This window comes from Leptidea sinapis, chromosome 18 (genome assembly GCF_905404315.1).
Source record: "Leptidea sinapis chromosome 18, ilLepSina1.1, whole genome shotgun sequence".
Classification (NCBI taxonomy): Eukaryota; Metazoa; Arthropoda; class Insecta; order Lepidoptera; family Pieridae; genus Leptidea; species Leptidea sinapis.
In genome coordinates, this window is record NC_066282.1 from 3,844,898 (window position 1) to 3,861,282 (window position 16,385).

Sequence of the window (16,385 nt, forward strand, 5' to 3'; positions counted from 1 at the left end):
CTAAGCTACAAAATGATATCGATCGTGTGTCACTTTGGTGCGCTACAAACCTTATGCAGCTTAACAAAAATAAATGCAATCATTTAAAAATATCAAGGAAACATATAAAGTTTAAAACCACGTATAATATAGATGGCGTTTTGATTAAAAATACTGATGAAATTAAAGATCTAGGCGTAATTATAGACAATGAACTTAGTTTTAGCAGCCACATTGATAAAATTGCACAAAAAAATCATAAAATGCTTGGTTTTATTTCTCGAAATACTCGAGACTTTAAATCCACTGAGTCGCTAAAAATACTGTTTAATTCTTTAGTGAGACCTATCCTTGAATATAACTCAGTAATTTGGTGTCCATACTACAAAAAATACATAGCTCAAATAGAATCAGTGCAGAAAAAATTCGTGTCTAGACTCAGTTATGTCGATAAAACCTATCATATTTATGATTACCAAAAAAGGCTAATTAATCTTGAAATTGATTCCCTGGAAATGCGTAGAAAGGCGGTCCAGTTGATTTTTCTTTACAAACTCATAAACAACCTAATAGACTGTCCAGATATTCTTCAAAATATTGGCATTTGTGTACCGTCATTTAATTGTCGAATAGGTACTTATTCCCCAATATTTATTAAATTTTATAGAAATAACTACGGATTAAACTCTCCCATTCAACTCATATGTATAAGCTTTAATAAAATATTTAAATTAGATGGTAACATCGATGTATTTTCAAATATTAACTTTTATAAAAAACAGGTGTCCTTGTCATTAAAAGGCTTAAATATAGATTAGTAACTATGTAGTATTAGTATTAGTAGTAAATTCAATATTGTTATTTTTCTAATTTGTTTTTAGCATTAGTTTTTTAGTTTAGTAACGATGTGCATACCTTTAATTTAGATATGTAAATAGTAACACTTATTAATGTTTATCTTATTCGTATATGTAAAATTATGTATCTAGTTGGTAATCCTTAATAAATAAATAATAAATAATAAATAAATAAATAAATTCTTAAAGGACGAGTGGTAAATTAAAATGCCTCATGCTATTTTTATAAATTCTAAATAATTCAGAAAGTATAATAAATAATAATATACCAGTATCTTGGTTATCCAAAGACTCAAGATTCCATGACTAAAACTGGCCACAACAAACCACATTCATTAGGAAAGGTAGCCAAGTAAAGTAGGAAAAGTAAAAGAGACCTGTATTTACCTTATAGCTTAGAGACATGCAGTTCATCCACGAACAATACTAATGAGTGCACTTTAAAGGTATGCAAGAGTACCTTAGACTGAATATTTACGATTCCGTGACTAAATGTTGCCTGGACAGCATCTATTCTATTATAAGTACTTAATAGAATCCTTTCAATACCGTTTATTTAAATTATAGCGGTATTGTACTTAGTACGGACCTCAAATTATGTTAATTCTGTAGGTACTAGTTATACGGTATACCTACTGATATAAAACCATGAGTCTATACGTACACATACAGTTTAAGGATATTGTTGCATGTCAACTTGAATTCTTTGGAACTTGGAAAACACAAGTATAATCCAGCATATAATTTGTCATTGTATTTGCACGTCGCAGACGTCAGTAATATACTTCTTACTAGGTACCAATAACCACTAGTAATCGTGTCGCTTGTTAAAACTTAAATGTATCGCTCTGAATGTTCACTTTATCGCTGAATGAACCAAAGAATAAATTATGCATTCATATATAGCGCTAGAATTGTTCTCGAATTATCTCGAACTGTGTGGAATATAGTTAGTTACAAAAAATGATAAAGAAGTTGTTTTATAAATAATATGTTGGCAATGCAGCTAGGTATTTCAAGCTCAAAATTGAAGTCGGACCGCATAACACTGAACTGATGCATACTGCATATTGAAGCGACGCGCCGCATGCTTTGTCCTACTAAGCGCCGCTGCACTGCGCGTTGCAGCGCTGCCTGTCAAAATATTCTCTCCGAGATAACTCTGCCGCGACGCGCAGTGCAGCACCGCTCTACTGTGACATGCTCCATACAACATAATTCAAACAATATTTTGACGCTGTACCACGCAGTGCAGCGCTGCGGTAATGCGTTCCGGCCTTTACGCCGCGCCGGTAGGCGGTAGGTAGGTCCATATCGAAAACTACCTACATCTGGCGAAAATTCCGCGTTTGACGTGACCTTTATAGCAATTATTTTTCAGAAGAGCACAATCTGTAGGGGAGAGGCGTACAAAATGGCATAGGCGGGTAATATGGCACACCTACTTATTTCTTAAATGATACAAATATTCAATGGCCTGTAGAGGGTCGCTTGGTGACAGGTCGTAACCTGTGGCAGCTCCAGTAGCGTCCGTTAGACCGTGTGGTGCGCACGCGTGTTTTTATGATTTTTGCAGTCACGAGTTTTGTTTTGTTGGATTTTGCAAGTCGTAAAAGTGAGTATTTTTTGACGTTTATTTGTTTGTTCTTAGCTTTAAAATATTTTAATATTACTAAATAAGTTCCAGGATGTTTTGAAATCTCAAAATTCTTGTTACATTTTTATTCGTTGATTTCTAAAATTGGAGGTTATGAAGTGGACAAAATGGCATACACCTTGTTCGGGTAAAATAGCATACTATGTCATTTAACCCACCTTTTTATATTTCTAGGAATCATGCCTCGCAACTATTCTAGAAAAACAGACAGACAGCGTTGGGATACAATCTCCATGGAAAAGGCTATTCAGGCTATAAATAATAATGAAGCCCGAAGAAGATTCAACGGCAGCTGATAATCTATGCATACCATAAGTAGGTCCATCTCAGGTAGTAGCAGGCAGTTCTACGTCCCTGGTAATTGCAAGTACATCAGCTGCATACAACCCAAGTCCAGTCTCAGTTGCCGAGTCTACAGGCTCAGTTACTGCGGGACCTATGATACCTACGTCATCTAGGATACTCCAAGACGTGAATATCAATGTTCCTGTTTGCGTGCTATCTCCAGTACCTAAAGGAATATATGTGACTGGACAAGGCAAAAGAAAACCACGCAAGAAACCCTCAGTATTGTTACTAACTTCAATGCCAAATATAGAAGAAACAAAAGCAAAATGCGCTCCTCTACCTCCTCCAAACAAAAAGACAAGAAAGGTTACAAAAGTTTTAGACTTTAGTTCTGATAGCGAAAATGATTTTTCTTCTTTAAATGCCTACATAATGACCTCTTTTCAAGATCCAAGCCAAAAGAGGTCTGGCTCCGGTGCTTGAGCTGTAAAAGATGGGCTCATGCATCTTGTGCAGATGTTCCGAAAAAGACAAAGCGTTACACGTGTGAACTCTGCATGTCGAGTCGATGCATGCAATCGACTGATTTTTGTTCCTAATTTAGTATGTCATTTTGTCCACAGCACGTGTGTCATTTTACCCGCCGAGGGCGGACAAAACGGATTTTTTCTAAGTCTTTAAAAATATTTTTTAATATTATTGTTTTGTGTTGAATATTATAAATAAATAAATATGATTATGACTGATTTTATAACTAGTATGTCATTTTGTACGCCTCTCCCCTACATCTTCCTTTAAATAATTATATTAGAATTTTCTTGCCTTGTTAACACATTAGCTTGGTAAATAGGTAGATAGAATAGGGAATCAATATACAGACACGGCACACTTACTATTTTATGAGTGGAAGGCTTTTTTGCACAGGATGCCCGTTAGGTCGGTGGGTACCGCAGTGGCGCGTTTATCTGCCGTGAAGTAGCGATGTGCAACAATTATTGTTTCGGTTTGAAGGACGCTATAGCTACTCCAGTGTAGCAAGTTTAATTACTGGGCTTATGACTCTTAACATCTTATGTTTCAAAATGACGAGCGTAATTGCGATGCCTCTCAGATTTTTGGGTTCAATAAAGACTCCTGAGCGGTATCGCATTGAAACGCGCAGGGCATACCACTTTTCATCGAATGAACAACTTGCTCATCTCATCGCTTTTTCTCATAGAAAATGTAGATACTTTTAGTTTTGTTAACACATGTTAACATAACACAGCGACAAAAGACTACAATCATTAAATTTTAAATCGCAATAACAGCATTACAATGATAATTAATTTTGATTTCCTCGTAGCTACAGTAATAAATAATAACTAAGTACCAAACTCATTAAAACGTCGTCTCCTGGTCTACGACATAAATTAAAACTGCTATTAATCACGCCTTTGTACTCAATAACTACTACTGCTTAAGCTGTCTTTTTTGCTTTCGTTTCTTCGAAAAGTAATATTGCAATAATTTGTATCATACACTTGACACAGCGCTTGCTAAAATTGTTTATTATTACGTTACTTTTCATCTTGTTGATGTTTGGTGAAAATATGTTGTTAAACTCGCTAAATGAAAAGTTTGCCAAGTAAGGCCAAATCTGAAATCAGTCAAGTATAATCTCATCTTTCATCAATAAAATTTTCCTTTTCTATATGTTTTAACTATTTTCTAAAAGCTTGAACAACACGATTCACTTTTCGCTAAGAAAGTAGCAAGTTTTTTTGAATCGCTCAATTTGACACAAGCTATCCAGTTTAGGTTGAAATATTACCTCATGGTACGAATGAATGAACGAACTAAAACAATTTGCGATTCAATTTCCGACTTGATTTGACGTCAACCTAAATTGGATAGCTCTAATGACGTCGTGGTATGAAATAGCAAGGCAGTTCATTTTAGGTCGTCAATTGAATCGCAATAACAGTTCATGGTAGGCCTACAGGATATATCATTCGCCTTCTGAAAGCGGAACGGCAAATGTGTGCTTAAAGACAATGTAAGCACACTTTTCTACTTAGTCGTGTGTCAAGATGTAAATGTTTTACATTACAGCTGATCCACCAATGATAACCGGAAAAGATGCGGCAACGAATAGATATAGCTGTCGAAGCTTCATTATCATCATCCACATTTCAGTCGGAAGAAGTCCACGGCTGGACAAAGGCCTCCCCCAAAGATCGCCATGACGATCGCTCCTGCACTACTTTCATCCAACTTGTTCCAGCGATCTTGACCAGATCTTCGGTCCATCTTGTGGAGCGTCTACCAACACAGCGTCCTCCGGTACGTAATCGCAATTCGAGGACTTCATTGCCCCAACGGTCATCTGTCCGTCGAGCTAAGTGTCTTGCCCACTGCCACTACACCTTCTCCTGCGGATCTCCTCATTTCTGTACTATTTCGGATTTGTTTTTATAAGAGGTGATATGTCTATTTGTATAGAACGTCATTCGTAAGAATAGCTGATTTTAATGCATGTTTAGTACCTACGATTCTAGAATTCGGCGGCAGGAATACGGTAAAAAAGCTCTTCGAAGCACAGTATTTAATGTCTCTAAAAAATGAGGCGTTTTTGAACTTTGAGATTTATAAGGACGAAAAACCAGGTGGGTTGGAAGGAAGCTCATTCCAGTTTGTTTCAAGCAGATACGGCGTGCACTAGACCAAACATGAAATATTGTTCATATAGAGATTGAAACAATGGTTAAAATTTATCACGGGGAGTGTTCCGAAGACCTGTTTCAACTGGTTCCTGCCACCGAATTTCACCTTCGCACGACACGCCACAAATAAAGATATCATCCCCACCATCTGGATGTGTGGCGTCCTCCACAGTACGGTTTTCAAGGTGCTCGGGACGATACGATATGGTTACCTTCAAAAAAAAACGCGTACACCTTCCTTAAGGACCGGCAACGCTCCTGTGATTCCGCTGGTGTTGCAAGAGAATGTGGGCGGCTGTGATCACTTAACACCAGGTGACCCGTACGCTCGTTTGTCCTACTTTTCCATAAGAAAAGGTCCTTCGTACGCTGAGGTCGGCGAGCTAGCTGTTTTTTCGCAACTGGTAATCCAAGGAATGTCGACATTGTCTCACACGTAACGCACTTTCTAGCAATGAAGCTTTGCCGTTACAATCAAAACGCGATGTCGCTGACCGTTCACGGGTGACCTGCTTATGTCTTTTATGTCCTCACTGGACAGATGCAGTGTTTGTCATTTAAACGGCACCCATATTTTGTGAACTAAGCTGCTCATTGATCAAGCCCACACTTGCAATTAGCTCCTATTTTTAATATAAATCACTAACGCACGCATTAACAAATCAAAATTGCTCACGCATTATCGTGCTGTTAGGTCGTTTATACGCTAGTACATTCTATGGTAGCAATGCAAAAAACTTAATAGCGTTTCTATAATCCTTACAACAATCTTTAGGATTAGCTATTTTTTTATCCGTCACCGAGTAGTGTCTTTGTACCAAATAACAGCGTGCAAATACATGCGCACGCCAAATAATTTATTAGTTGTTTCTACTAAATTACCATCGTTTTCAGACTAAAAAGAAATGAAAAATAAATAAAAAAAACTAAAAAACATCTTAAAATAGAAAAAACAAACAAACTAAAAAGTAGATAATTATATTTAATTAGGGATAGCGGTATTAACAATTTTTTTTTATTATATATATAATTCTACTGTACGTGAGCTCCTCCTAACGGCTGGACCGATTTTTCAAATTTAAGACGTGTGTATAGGACGTCTGTCGGGTCCGATAGTGTATATCGACGTAGTTCCTGAAAAATGTTCCAAGCCAAAAAAACATCACTTTTAAAGGAATTCGTGTTTAAAGTTAATAAATATTAGTGTATTCCATATACGTGGGTTCGGCTACTAAGTCATGATGTCTTTTAAAGAGTGACAGTAGGGCTGCCATTTTTTGTCAGTCCGTTAATATGAATTACGTGACCAGTTGTGTTCTTAACTCAATTTCGACATGATTGTTATTCGACATATATATAAAAAGGCATAAAAGGCATTTATTTTCTCAAAATTGATTCCTTTAGAATTCTTTTTGATGTCATTTCTTATACTACTAGATACTACTAACGCTTCGGAAACAAATGGCGCTCTGAGAGAGAAGAAACTCTCCCAGCATTCTTTTTTTGCGCTCTTTTCAATAAAAATATACAATATTGTACATAATTCCAGAAAACCGTTAAAAAATATATGGACGTAATTCCAGAAAAACGTTCCAAACCACAATATATATTATGGGCTTTTATATTATGGGGAAATAAACAATTAACATTTTTTAAATTCATTTATTTAGACATATGCACATATATAGTAACAGTTGAATTCATTCATACAACAATCGTATGAGAGCATGATTCATTAAATTCATTTTAAAATAGCCATTATTTACATTGTTCATCTATTACAATTTACAATAGAGTCCATTGTTACTTTCGTATTTCTTTATTTTTTTAATTAAATTTTCTTAACAAACGCACCATGAATTATAGATTATTCTTACATACAATATTTAAATTTATTTATATTTAAACCACTTCGGAAAAAGGCCAAAGAACTGTCTTCCCCATAAGCCATTTTTAAGCTACCAGGCAAAATTTATTTATTTTACTCATCTCATTGAAAATTCTTAAATTTTAAACATTATTAGTGCAATATAATATTTTATTCTAAATATAAGATGAAACAAATCACCATTTCATTTTAAAAATCACAGTTTTTTAATAAAGCAACTTTAATAAAATTGATAACAGCTGTTGGTACAGGAAATTTAACAAAGAGTTTTCGAACCAAACAGTTTCAATCAAGTCAAACAATAGTGCTGTCTGATCAATATAACAAGGAGACATTTCCACTACAACATTCCAACGAAACGATTCTGTGGGTAGTCAGAAATATTCCCTTTCACGAAACTATTCCAATATAAGTGTTAGGTACTAGTAAGTATTCTTTTGTTTCGTTGCTTCGACTTTAATATTATATAAATCATTTTTCTCGATCTTGACTCTATTTATTTACAATAATATTCTATAAATACATTTTATTACCACAATATCTACTAATTTAATTTATGCAGTAAATTTAATGATACCACGACATAAATTGACACAGTAGGCTTAGATTATGGATTGATCTCCGCTGCGCTCCAACAAGATACCGCAGGCGTAGTCGCTAAGTGGCGCAACGAATCGAGCCAGTCTCGAACAATGTGTGACGTTGACGTGCCACATGTTCTTTTAAACTTTGCTAATAATTGAAACTTAAATGTCGGGTTGCGTAATAAAACTTTGTTTAAAATAATATTACAAGAATTAAGAATGACACTGGGATCACATAGCATGAGTATTTTCTATTTTATTAATTTATAATATTAATAAAATATATTTTATTATTAATAAAATAACACGAAACGTAAGTTACAAAATTTGAAAAATGCCATTGAGTGTCAAGATGCCACGCAAACAAATATTCAATAGTGGCTGTAATACAGAACCTATTATTCTTAGGTAGTGCGGTATCTAGTTGGAGCGCAGCGAAGATCAATCCTTAGTCTGATATAGTAGGTAAGTATATATATTAAAGTTGCACTAAAAATTCAGAGAATGCTGCGAGAAATATAGTTTCTATGACCACAGCTCGTGCCGAAGCGATAGCCTGTCAAATATATTATGACACCTAAGAAAATTGACACATCAGTCATATTTTGACGGAACGATCTGACAATCGCAACAGAAATAAATGGCTTGAAGTACAGATAATTATTTAAAATCGATCAGTCAAAAACTTAACATAGCTACACCTAAAATAGGGCAAGTAATTCTATGACAATACGCTTAAAACAGGTTAAAAATATTCGTACAACTAATAGTTTATATACAGATTAACAGTTATAATATCAATAGATTTTCGATTACAATAAAAGCATCTTACAAACTAGTCAGATATTTTCTCTTAAATTAATGGCTAATTCAATAATAAACAGGTAAAACAGGTCAAATATAATTCAAAATATAAGTTAAAACCAATGGCATTATATAGGGCACCCAAATTAATTTAATATAATATTTAAATCAAATATAAGGTTTACATAAAAAAAAATAACAAATTAAAGCACAACTTTGTAAAATTTACAATAAAGTGACATGTGATATAAAATTTATATGGAGGTAGTACAGAGTTAAAAAAAATATGATATATTAAACAAAGCGCAAAGCCCATATTATCAAGTTTACCGTGCTGCTAAAAATGCCATTATGGCGCCCTTTTTCACTTGTTAGAGCGCATTCGCATTACGTCCGATTAGAGTCCGATCCGTACCAGTCAAAATAGAGATATAGAAATCTCGGACCGAATTCGAATATTGCTTACGCACTAATCCCATCTCTGATCCAATTCCAAGCAATTCACAGGCCAATTTTTAGAATACTGCATTTAACTTAATCTACAGCGGAACATTCACGTCGTTGATCATGTGTCCTTTCAATCGGTGTCAATTTCTGGACGCTTCATTGGGACAATAATATATATATATATATATATATATATATATATATATATATATAACAAGTACGTTTGTATCATTTTAAACCTATCCTTAAGTTTCGTACAGTTAATAACCATGTCATTTAGCCGATTTTAGCTGGCTTTTTTTAAACGTTTACGGCTGGTTAAGTTCGCAGAAGAGCTAATAGTTGAACAAGCCTATGAAATATAATGGATGCCTACTGCGCAGCTCAGAATCTAAGATTCGGGTTGGACATAGTGCGCGAGCGTTCATACAAATAATACTATGGCTACTTCGGACCGTCAATAATTTTCTCCGGAACGGAGATTGACGTTTGACGGAAAGAAATCTGATGACGGAAGCCGGATCTAGTGCGTAAACTACCATAGAAATAGTTCTACGACTACTCAGGACCGTATTTTCACGGGTAGGATATCTGATCGGACGTAGTGCAAAAGCGCTCTTACAGTCGATTATTAATAATAAAAAAAAGGCAATATAGTTCAATATTGCATGTGGCTATATCGAGTTAACAGAGGGCCGCGTACCATGATAATTAGAGATAAATTAGTAACACTAAAACGATTCTCTAAATAAATTAAAGTCGACTAAATGCTGACTATAAATACCTACTCACGCTTTAGACATCTCGCAGACCGATATTTTTTATTTAACAGGAATATCCACAAACATATTTGAAAGAATGATCACTAAATGCCGTCTGTAGCTACTAGTTTGGTGATGAATCAATCGATAGGGATTTATTATTGTTAGCGCACCAAATCACTCACATCTCAATATTATCTAGTGCATCCAAGCTGCCAAAATCCGCGCTAAAACTTGTGTAGCTACAAAGATCATTCCGAGTAATCTCAGTTGAGTTATTGTTAATCCGACAGTGTATTCCACAGTCCACACAGTGTACAGTTCTACTGAAATAACTGTGGCCTAACAGTGACGGGCATACAAATTACAAATGACTCCATCAAACTCCATTTTAGCGTCAACCAAGTCATAACCACCGCAGTATTACCAAATAATATGCAACAGTATCCAATATTCGTACAGAGTGATTTAATTTCTATTTATTACTAGTAATTTATTTATTATCTGACTCATACTCACAGTCATTGGAATAATTCTAGCATTGAAAACATTAAGTATATTAATAATAATTGAAATTGTGATTTTATTCATTGAACAAACGGCAATTTTCCTGCCATTCAGCGAATTAATTTGGGTATTATCGAATTCTAAATGACTAAAATCGTGGTTTTATTGTTTGTCCCAAATATTACCCGAATTTAGTTATTGTCTTACGAGTTAAACTTTTGATATATAATCTATATATATATAAAATTCTCGTGTTATGGTGTTAAACATTGAACTCCTCCGAAACGGCTTGACCGATTCTCATGAAATTTTGAGTGCATATTGAGTAGGTCTGAGAATCTATTTTTCATCCCCCTAAATGTTAAGGGTTGTCCACACGAAATTTTTTTTGACATTTTTTTTTTAAAATTTGTTTGATTATGAGTCAGCATTAAAAATACATACAACTTCAACTTTTCACCCATCTACGATCAACAGTTACTTTTGTATCGCGATGTTAATATCGGCAATACAACGTTTGCTGGGTCAGCTAGTATTTATATAAAAACAATTCGATTAATATTTACGCACCAATAATATATATCTACGAAGCTCTCAATTAAAATTTTATTACAGTCCAATATTTAAATTCTCCTCATTTAATATATGAAATAACAACACCATTAGCACCTTATTTTAACTCACTCTTTCGATATGAAAAAAAAATTATGTAATCTTTAAATTTCCTTTCATATTTGTTCCTTTGAAAGATGTTGATATCTTAGAGATAATACCTACCTCATGTGTTTAAAGTGAAATCTGTTTTAGTGGGCGACGGTAAGTTTAATGATTGTTTTATTTTGTAAAACTAATTTATTACCTGAGCATCAAACATGAGAATTTTATTTGTGTGTAGTGTGAAGCAACCACAGTTCACATAATACTTTTAAGTTTTGAAGTTATTAGTACTTCTTTTGGCGAATAGAGATAAAATATAATAGCAGCGAGCTGTTAACCGGCCTGTTTTCATGCGTTGCCTGACAGCTAGAGACTATCTAGAGTCTAGAAGTATAATTTATTATATAAACTTAAATGTTATATATTATTAATTTCAACGATTTACGGATAAGTATATCGGCTATACAGAGTGGAGCAACAATGGCGACATTAACTGAACGCACGAGTAAAACTACATAGCCGTAATCATAAAAACTACATAATGCACCTAAATAAATCAATTTTCCAAATATTACTTGGGTACAACATGTAAGTAATCTAGTAGCCGCGCTAACGTAGGCACTGACACCTACTTGTCCCACGCCGCGGCATAGTCAGACCTAGCAGGTGAGTAGCGCCTACGTAAGGTGATTAAAATTTTGTTTTAAAAGCTATATTGTTTGTTTGAAAATTTCAATTATTTGCTTAAGTTTTAAGTTTTTTTATGATTACGTTTACGTAGATTTAAAAGCGTGGCAATGAGTTTCTTGCTACTTCTTCTCACTAGCTCAACCCTTTATGAAGTAGCGGTAGATTCAATAAGATAAAATATTTTTTTTGACATTCATAAGTGTCATTTCCGTGACCTACATGAATAAAGTGATTTTGATTTGATTTGATAAAGTAAGTTGAGTACAAGCTGCTTTCTATAATTACTTTAGATTAGTAGATTGTTTTTACTCGACTATGGTCAGGGCTAGCCCCAATGGTATTCTGAGGGCATTTTCTCACAGGTTCGATTGTCAGTACCTGAACCACTGCAGTGTGATACATGTCGACAAGTCGTCGCTGACAAGTCGGTCCTGTCCTAAGTTAGGAAGGTTTAGATTTTAAGATATCTTTCACTAAGACTAGGTTTTAAGTTACTTTGTTACTAACACATTATGATCATTTGTTTTTCGAAATAAATAATTTATTATTATTATATTATTACTAACATCGTAATAATCCCACGACACATATTATAGAAACAGTAAGACGCCGTCAATTTACTCGTTATCACTACGAGATTAACTCGGCGTTTTTTCCCTCCGCTCGATTCTGGAAATGCTAATCACCCGAACCTGTTGATAGTACGTTGTTTACATCGCGGCGCCTTCCACGAAACGAAAGCGAGCCGAGTCCCGCTGCCAAACACGATGGGCTTTGCTAGCTAGTGAGAAATCGATTATCTTAATAACCTCCCGGAACCTTACAACTCTCCATGACCGATAGCGCTGGTAACGTTTTTTTATGTAAATAAGGAACGAGACGAGCAGGACGTTCAGCTGATGTTAATTGATACGTCCTTCCCATTACAATGCAAAATTCTAAACGGCACTACAATTACTGCGCTCGTCACCTTGAGACATAATGATAATAAGATGTTACGTCTCGTTTGCCCAGTAATTTAACTAGCTACGGCGCCCTTCAGACCGAAAAACAGTAATGCTTACACATTCCTGCTTCACGGCAGAAATAGGCGCCGTTACGGTGTTATTAAGAACATTAAAAATTATTAAAATTTAATTTTAATTTAACTCGCGGACAGTTTTACTAATTTAGAACCAAACGTGCACTTTGAGTGTTTCGTTAAGTGTTGATATTAGAGTTCGTTGTAAAAAATAGTCGAAATAACAAGATCGGAAATATATTTTATTGTCATGTTCACTCAAGTCTGGGCCGATTTCGATAAAATTTTGAATTCATGTTTTGAGACAATCGATCCTGAATCTAAATAGTATTTAAATCTTAATTAACAAATAAATATTATCTAAAAAAAATGCTTTTAAATCATACAAGTTCCAATTTGTCCCGGCATAGATGGATTAATATCGCCAATTTAGATTGAATATAGAAAGCGGCCGTTGGAAGATTATAATAATTTAATAGGATCGTATCGTCCGGAGAATCGAACTGCAGTCTGCTAGCCAGAAGCCCGGACCATTAACACCAAAACCGCCCCGACTGGTCGCTCGAGCGATCCGTTACACCATCCACTTCTGGGTATAACACATTAATATATTCACTTGAATGTCGGATTATACTGCGTTGGGCCAGTTTTGATTATTTTTATGGGCTATCCGAATGACGCGTGGGCGCTTACCACTTGATATATGAATACCCCAACCGATAAAACACCTGATTTCTGTTTATTTCAATTCAAATTTAATTAACGTTTAAAAATAATTTTGGAAAGTTATTTGATAAAAATCATTAATTACTCTTCAATGTAATTAACGGATTGTTTCAACTTGGTATCTCTACTTTCTAAAATGATTAAATCGCGTGTAGTAAATGTATTTAAACTTGTTCTCAACATGAATCGCCCTTTTGGGCGGCAATCCTACAGCTCGCAGCTGGTACGCAGAACATTAATAATTTCAAGGATTAACATCAAATCTCTTTAAACGGTTTTTATAATAAATATGTTATATTACCGTCAATAATCGATTTTTCAGGACTTACGAGACGAGCAGGACGTTCAGCTGATGGTAATTGATATGCCATGCCCATTAGAATGCAGTGCCGGTCAGGATTATTAAAAAAAAACCCGAAAATTCTGAGCGGCACTACAATTCGCTCGTCACCTTAAGATGTTAAGTCTCATTTGCGAAATAATTTCACTAGCTACGGCGCCACATTACTGGTTCACGGCAGAAATAGGCACCGATGTGGTACCCATAATCTAGTCGGCATCCTGTGCAATGGAGCCGCCCACAGAATTATTAACAGCGATAAGTCCACGTCCGGATGTTTTTCAAATTTTGGCGATATTTTACAAAATTGGTGACAAATGAATAAAGTAAGATTAAGGTCACACAATGCAGGTATAATTTTTTGTCATTCACCTTTTAAGTACGTATTGATGACTTTTGCGTACTTTCCTTCTGTTGATAGGAAGTATACCACCGAAAATGCATGTTTCAATTTAACGCAATTTTACTGCACGTTAATTTTAGAATAATACTGTTCATTCCCAATCCTCGCCGCTAGAAGACTGCTGCGGTGATGACTGCTCGGTCGGTTCAGGTATTGCGCTGGCTAGGGCGTGGAGAAGGGTGCCTCCTGACTTTTCAGCACCGGAGATTCCCCGGCGACGCATGGACAGCTTCGCGTGGAGATCCGCCATTAAGTCACCCCCGATCGTCTTGGTGGCCTGCCAGAAATAGAATCACGATGAAACATAATTTTCAAATAAGTTATACAATGTGCGGTGTCTTCTGATGGTCAATAATTGGCGCCGTTTTAGTTATCATCCAAGTTAACCCAGGTGAACCTCGGTGCTCACCTGGGTCACCTGCTCATGAGAAACTCAGTAAAACTACAATTCCATTAGGATTCAAAGTGTCTTTATCCATGACAAAATAATTGTTAATTAAATGACTGTATCATTTCATTTCAAGCTCTCTAGCTTCCATGCATTTCTTGATTATTATGGAACCCCTTTGTTTTTCAAATAAATGTAAGTTTTGAAACTAAATAGTGTTTTGCAGAAAATTTATAATGGAGTATTTTGCGTAAACTATCCCAAAAACTACCTCTAGTTATTGGCACTTTTGAACTTTTCCGCGGGAGTTTTTCATGAGTAAAACGGAAGAGACGTTATTAGCCTGATGGTGAGTGACACGCCCTTTTTTCAATAATATATAATAAAAAATAAGGGACGAGACGAGCAGGACGTTCAGCTAATGGTAATTGACACGCCCTCCCCGTTATAATGCAGTGCTGTTGAGGGTTATTGAAAACCCCAAAAATTCTGAGCGGCACTACAACTGCCCTCGTCACATTGAGACATAAGTTGTCAAGTCTCATTTGCCCAGCGCCTTTCTGACCGAAACACTGTAATGCTTCACGGCAGAAACAGGCGCCGTTGTGGTACCCATAATACTCCCACTGGTAAGTTACAATACCCATTACAATAAATTCACAGTCACTAAACTTAACATAAATTGTTAAGTCTCATTTGCCCAGTAATATCACTTACTACGGCGCCCTTCAGACCGAAACCCAAATGGAACTTGTAGGCTAATGCTTGACAGAAGAAAAGGGTATCGTTGTTGATACCAATCTTGCATCCCTCCCTAATAGACTGCCGATGTTCCTTCATCACAAGTATTACTAAATATTATTACCATTTTACTTATACAAGTAATTTTTGCGTGGATATTCCTGCATCATTCAATAATGACCAGAATGCAAAGTATATCTGCGAATGTTAATTTACCTGCACGATAGATGGTATGATGATCAGAATTTAGAATCAGAATCCTATTCATGCCAAGAATTCTGAAGATATCGTGGACGGAAAGAATATCGAATGAAAGAGTTTTGCAGATGATGAACAAAAAGATAGAGATCTCGAATACTGTCAAGAAACGCGAGCTGCAGTACTTTGGTCACATAATGCGTAAAGATAAATACGACCTGCTCCAACTCATCATGCAAGAGAAAGTCCAGGGAAAGCGTCCTCCCGGAAGAAGGCGTACTTTGTGGCTTAAGAATCTCCGGACATGGTTCAACCTTAGCACAGAATCCCTGTTCCGAGCTGTTGTGTCTAAAATAAAAATAACACTGAACCAACTTTCTCATATACCAAGAACTATTGGCAAATAATATAACATTGATTAAAAGGTCGTTGGCACACAATGATAAAACTTTATTTCGAGAAATTATAAAAATAACAATAAATTACGAGAATGAATGGAAACACGTAAACATTTATCGCCAATGTATTTATACAGACAAGTGGAAGGTCGCGCGATAGCAAACGATATGCATCGTATTAATTATAAAATATTATATGATTATATTTATCACTACATGTTATAAAACAAAGTCCTCCGGCGCGTCTGTCTGTCTGTCTATTCGCGATTAACTCAAACGCGACTGGACCAATTTTTATGCTCTTCTCACCAATAGATAGCATAGTTTTCGAGGAATGTTTTAGTAT

At 35.4% G+C, this 16,385-nt stretch overlaps 1 protein-coding gene across 2 annotated transcripts in view; it reads right to left on the reverse strand.

Annotated features, from left to right (window-relative positions):
- Positions 1–10,820: 10,820 nt before the first annotated feature.
- Positions 10,821–16,385, reverse strand: part of LOC126969484 (WASH complex subunit 1-like) — a 71,530-nt gene continuing 65,965 nt past the window's right edge. For both annotated transcript variants that reach the window (XM_050814939.1, XM_050814938.1), the window contains exon 6: positions 10,821–14,591. In XM_050814939.1, the coding sequence (XP_050670896.1) occupies positions 14,406–14,591 (186 nt within the window). In that variant the 3' untranslated portion in view covers positions 10,821–14,405. The remainder of the gene's footprint in view (positions 14,592–16,385) is intronic.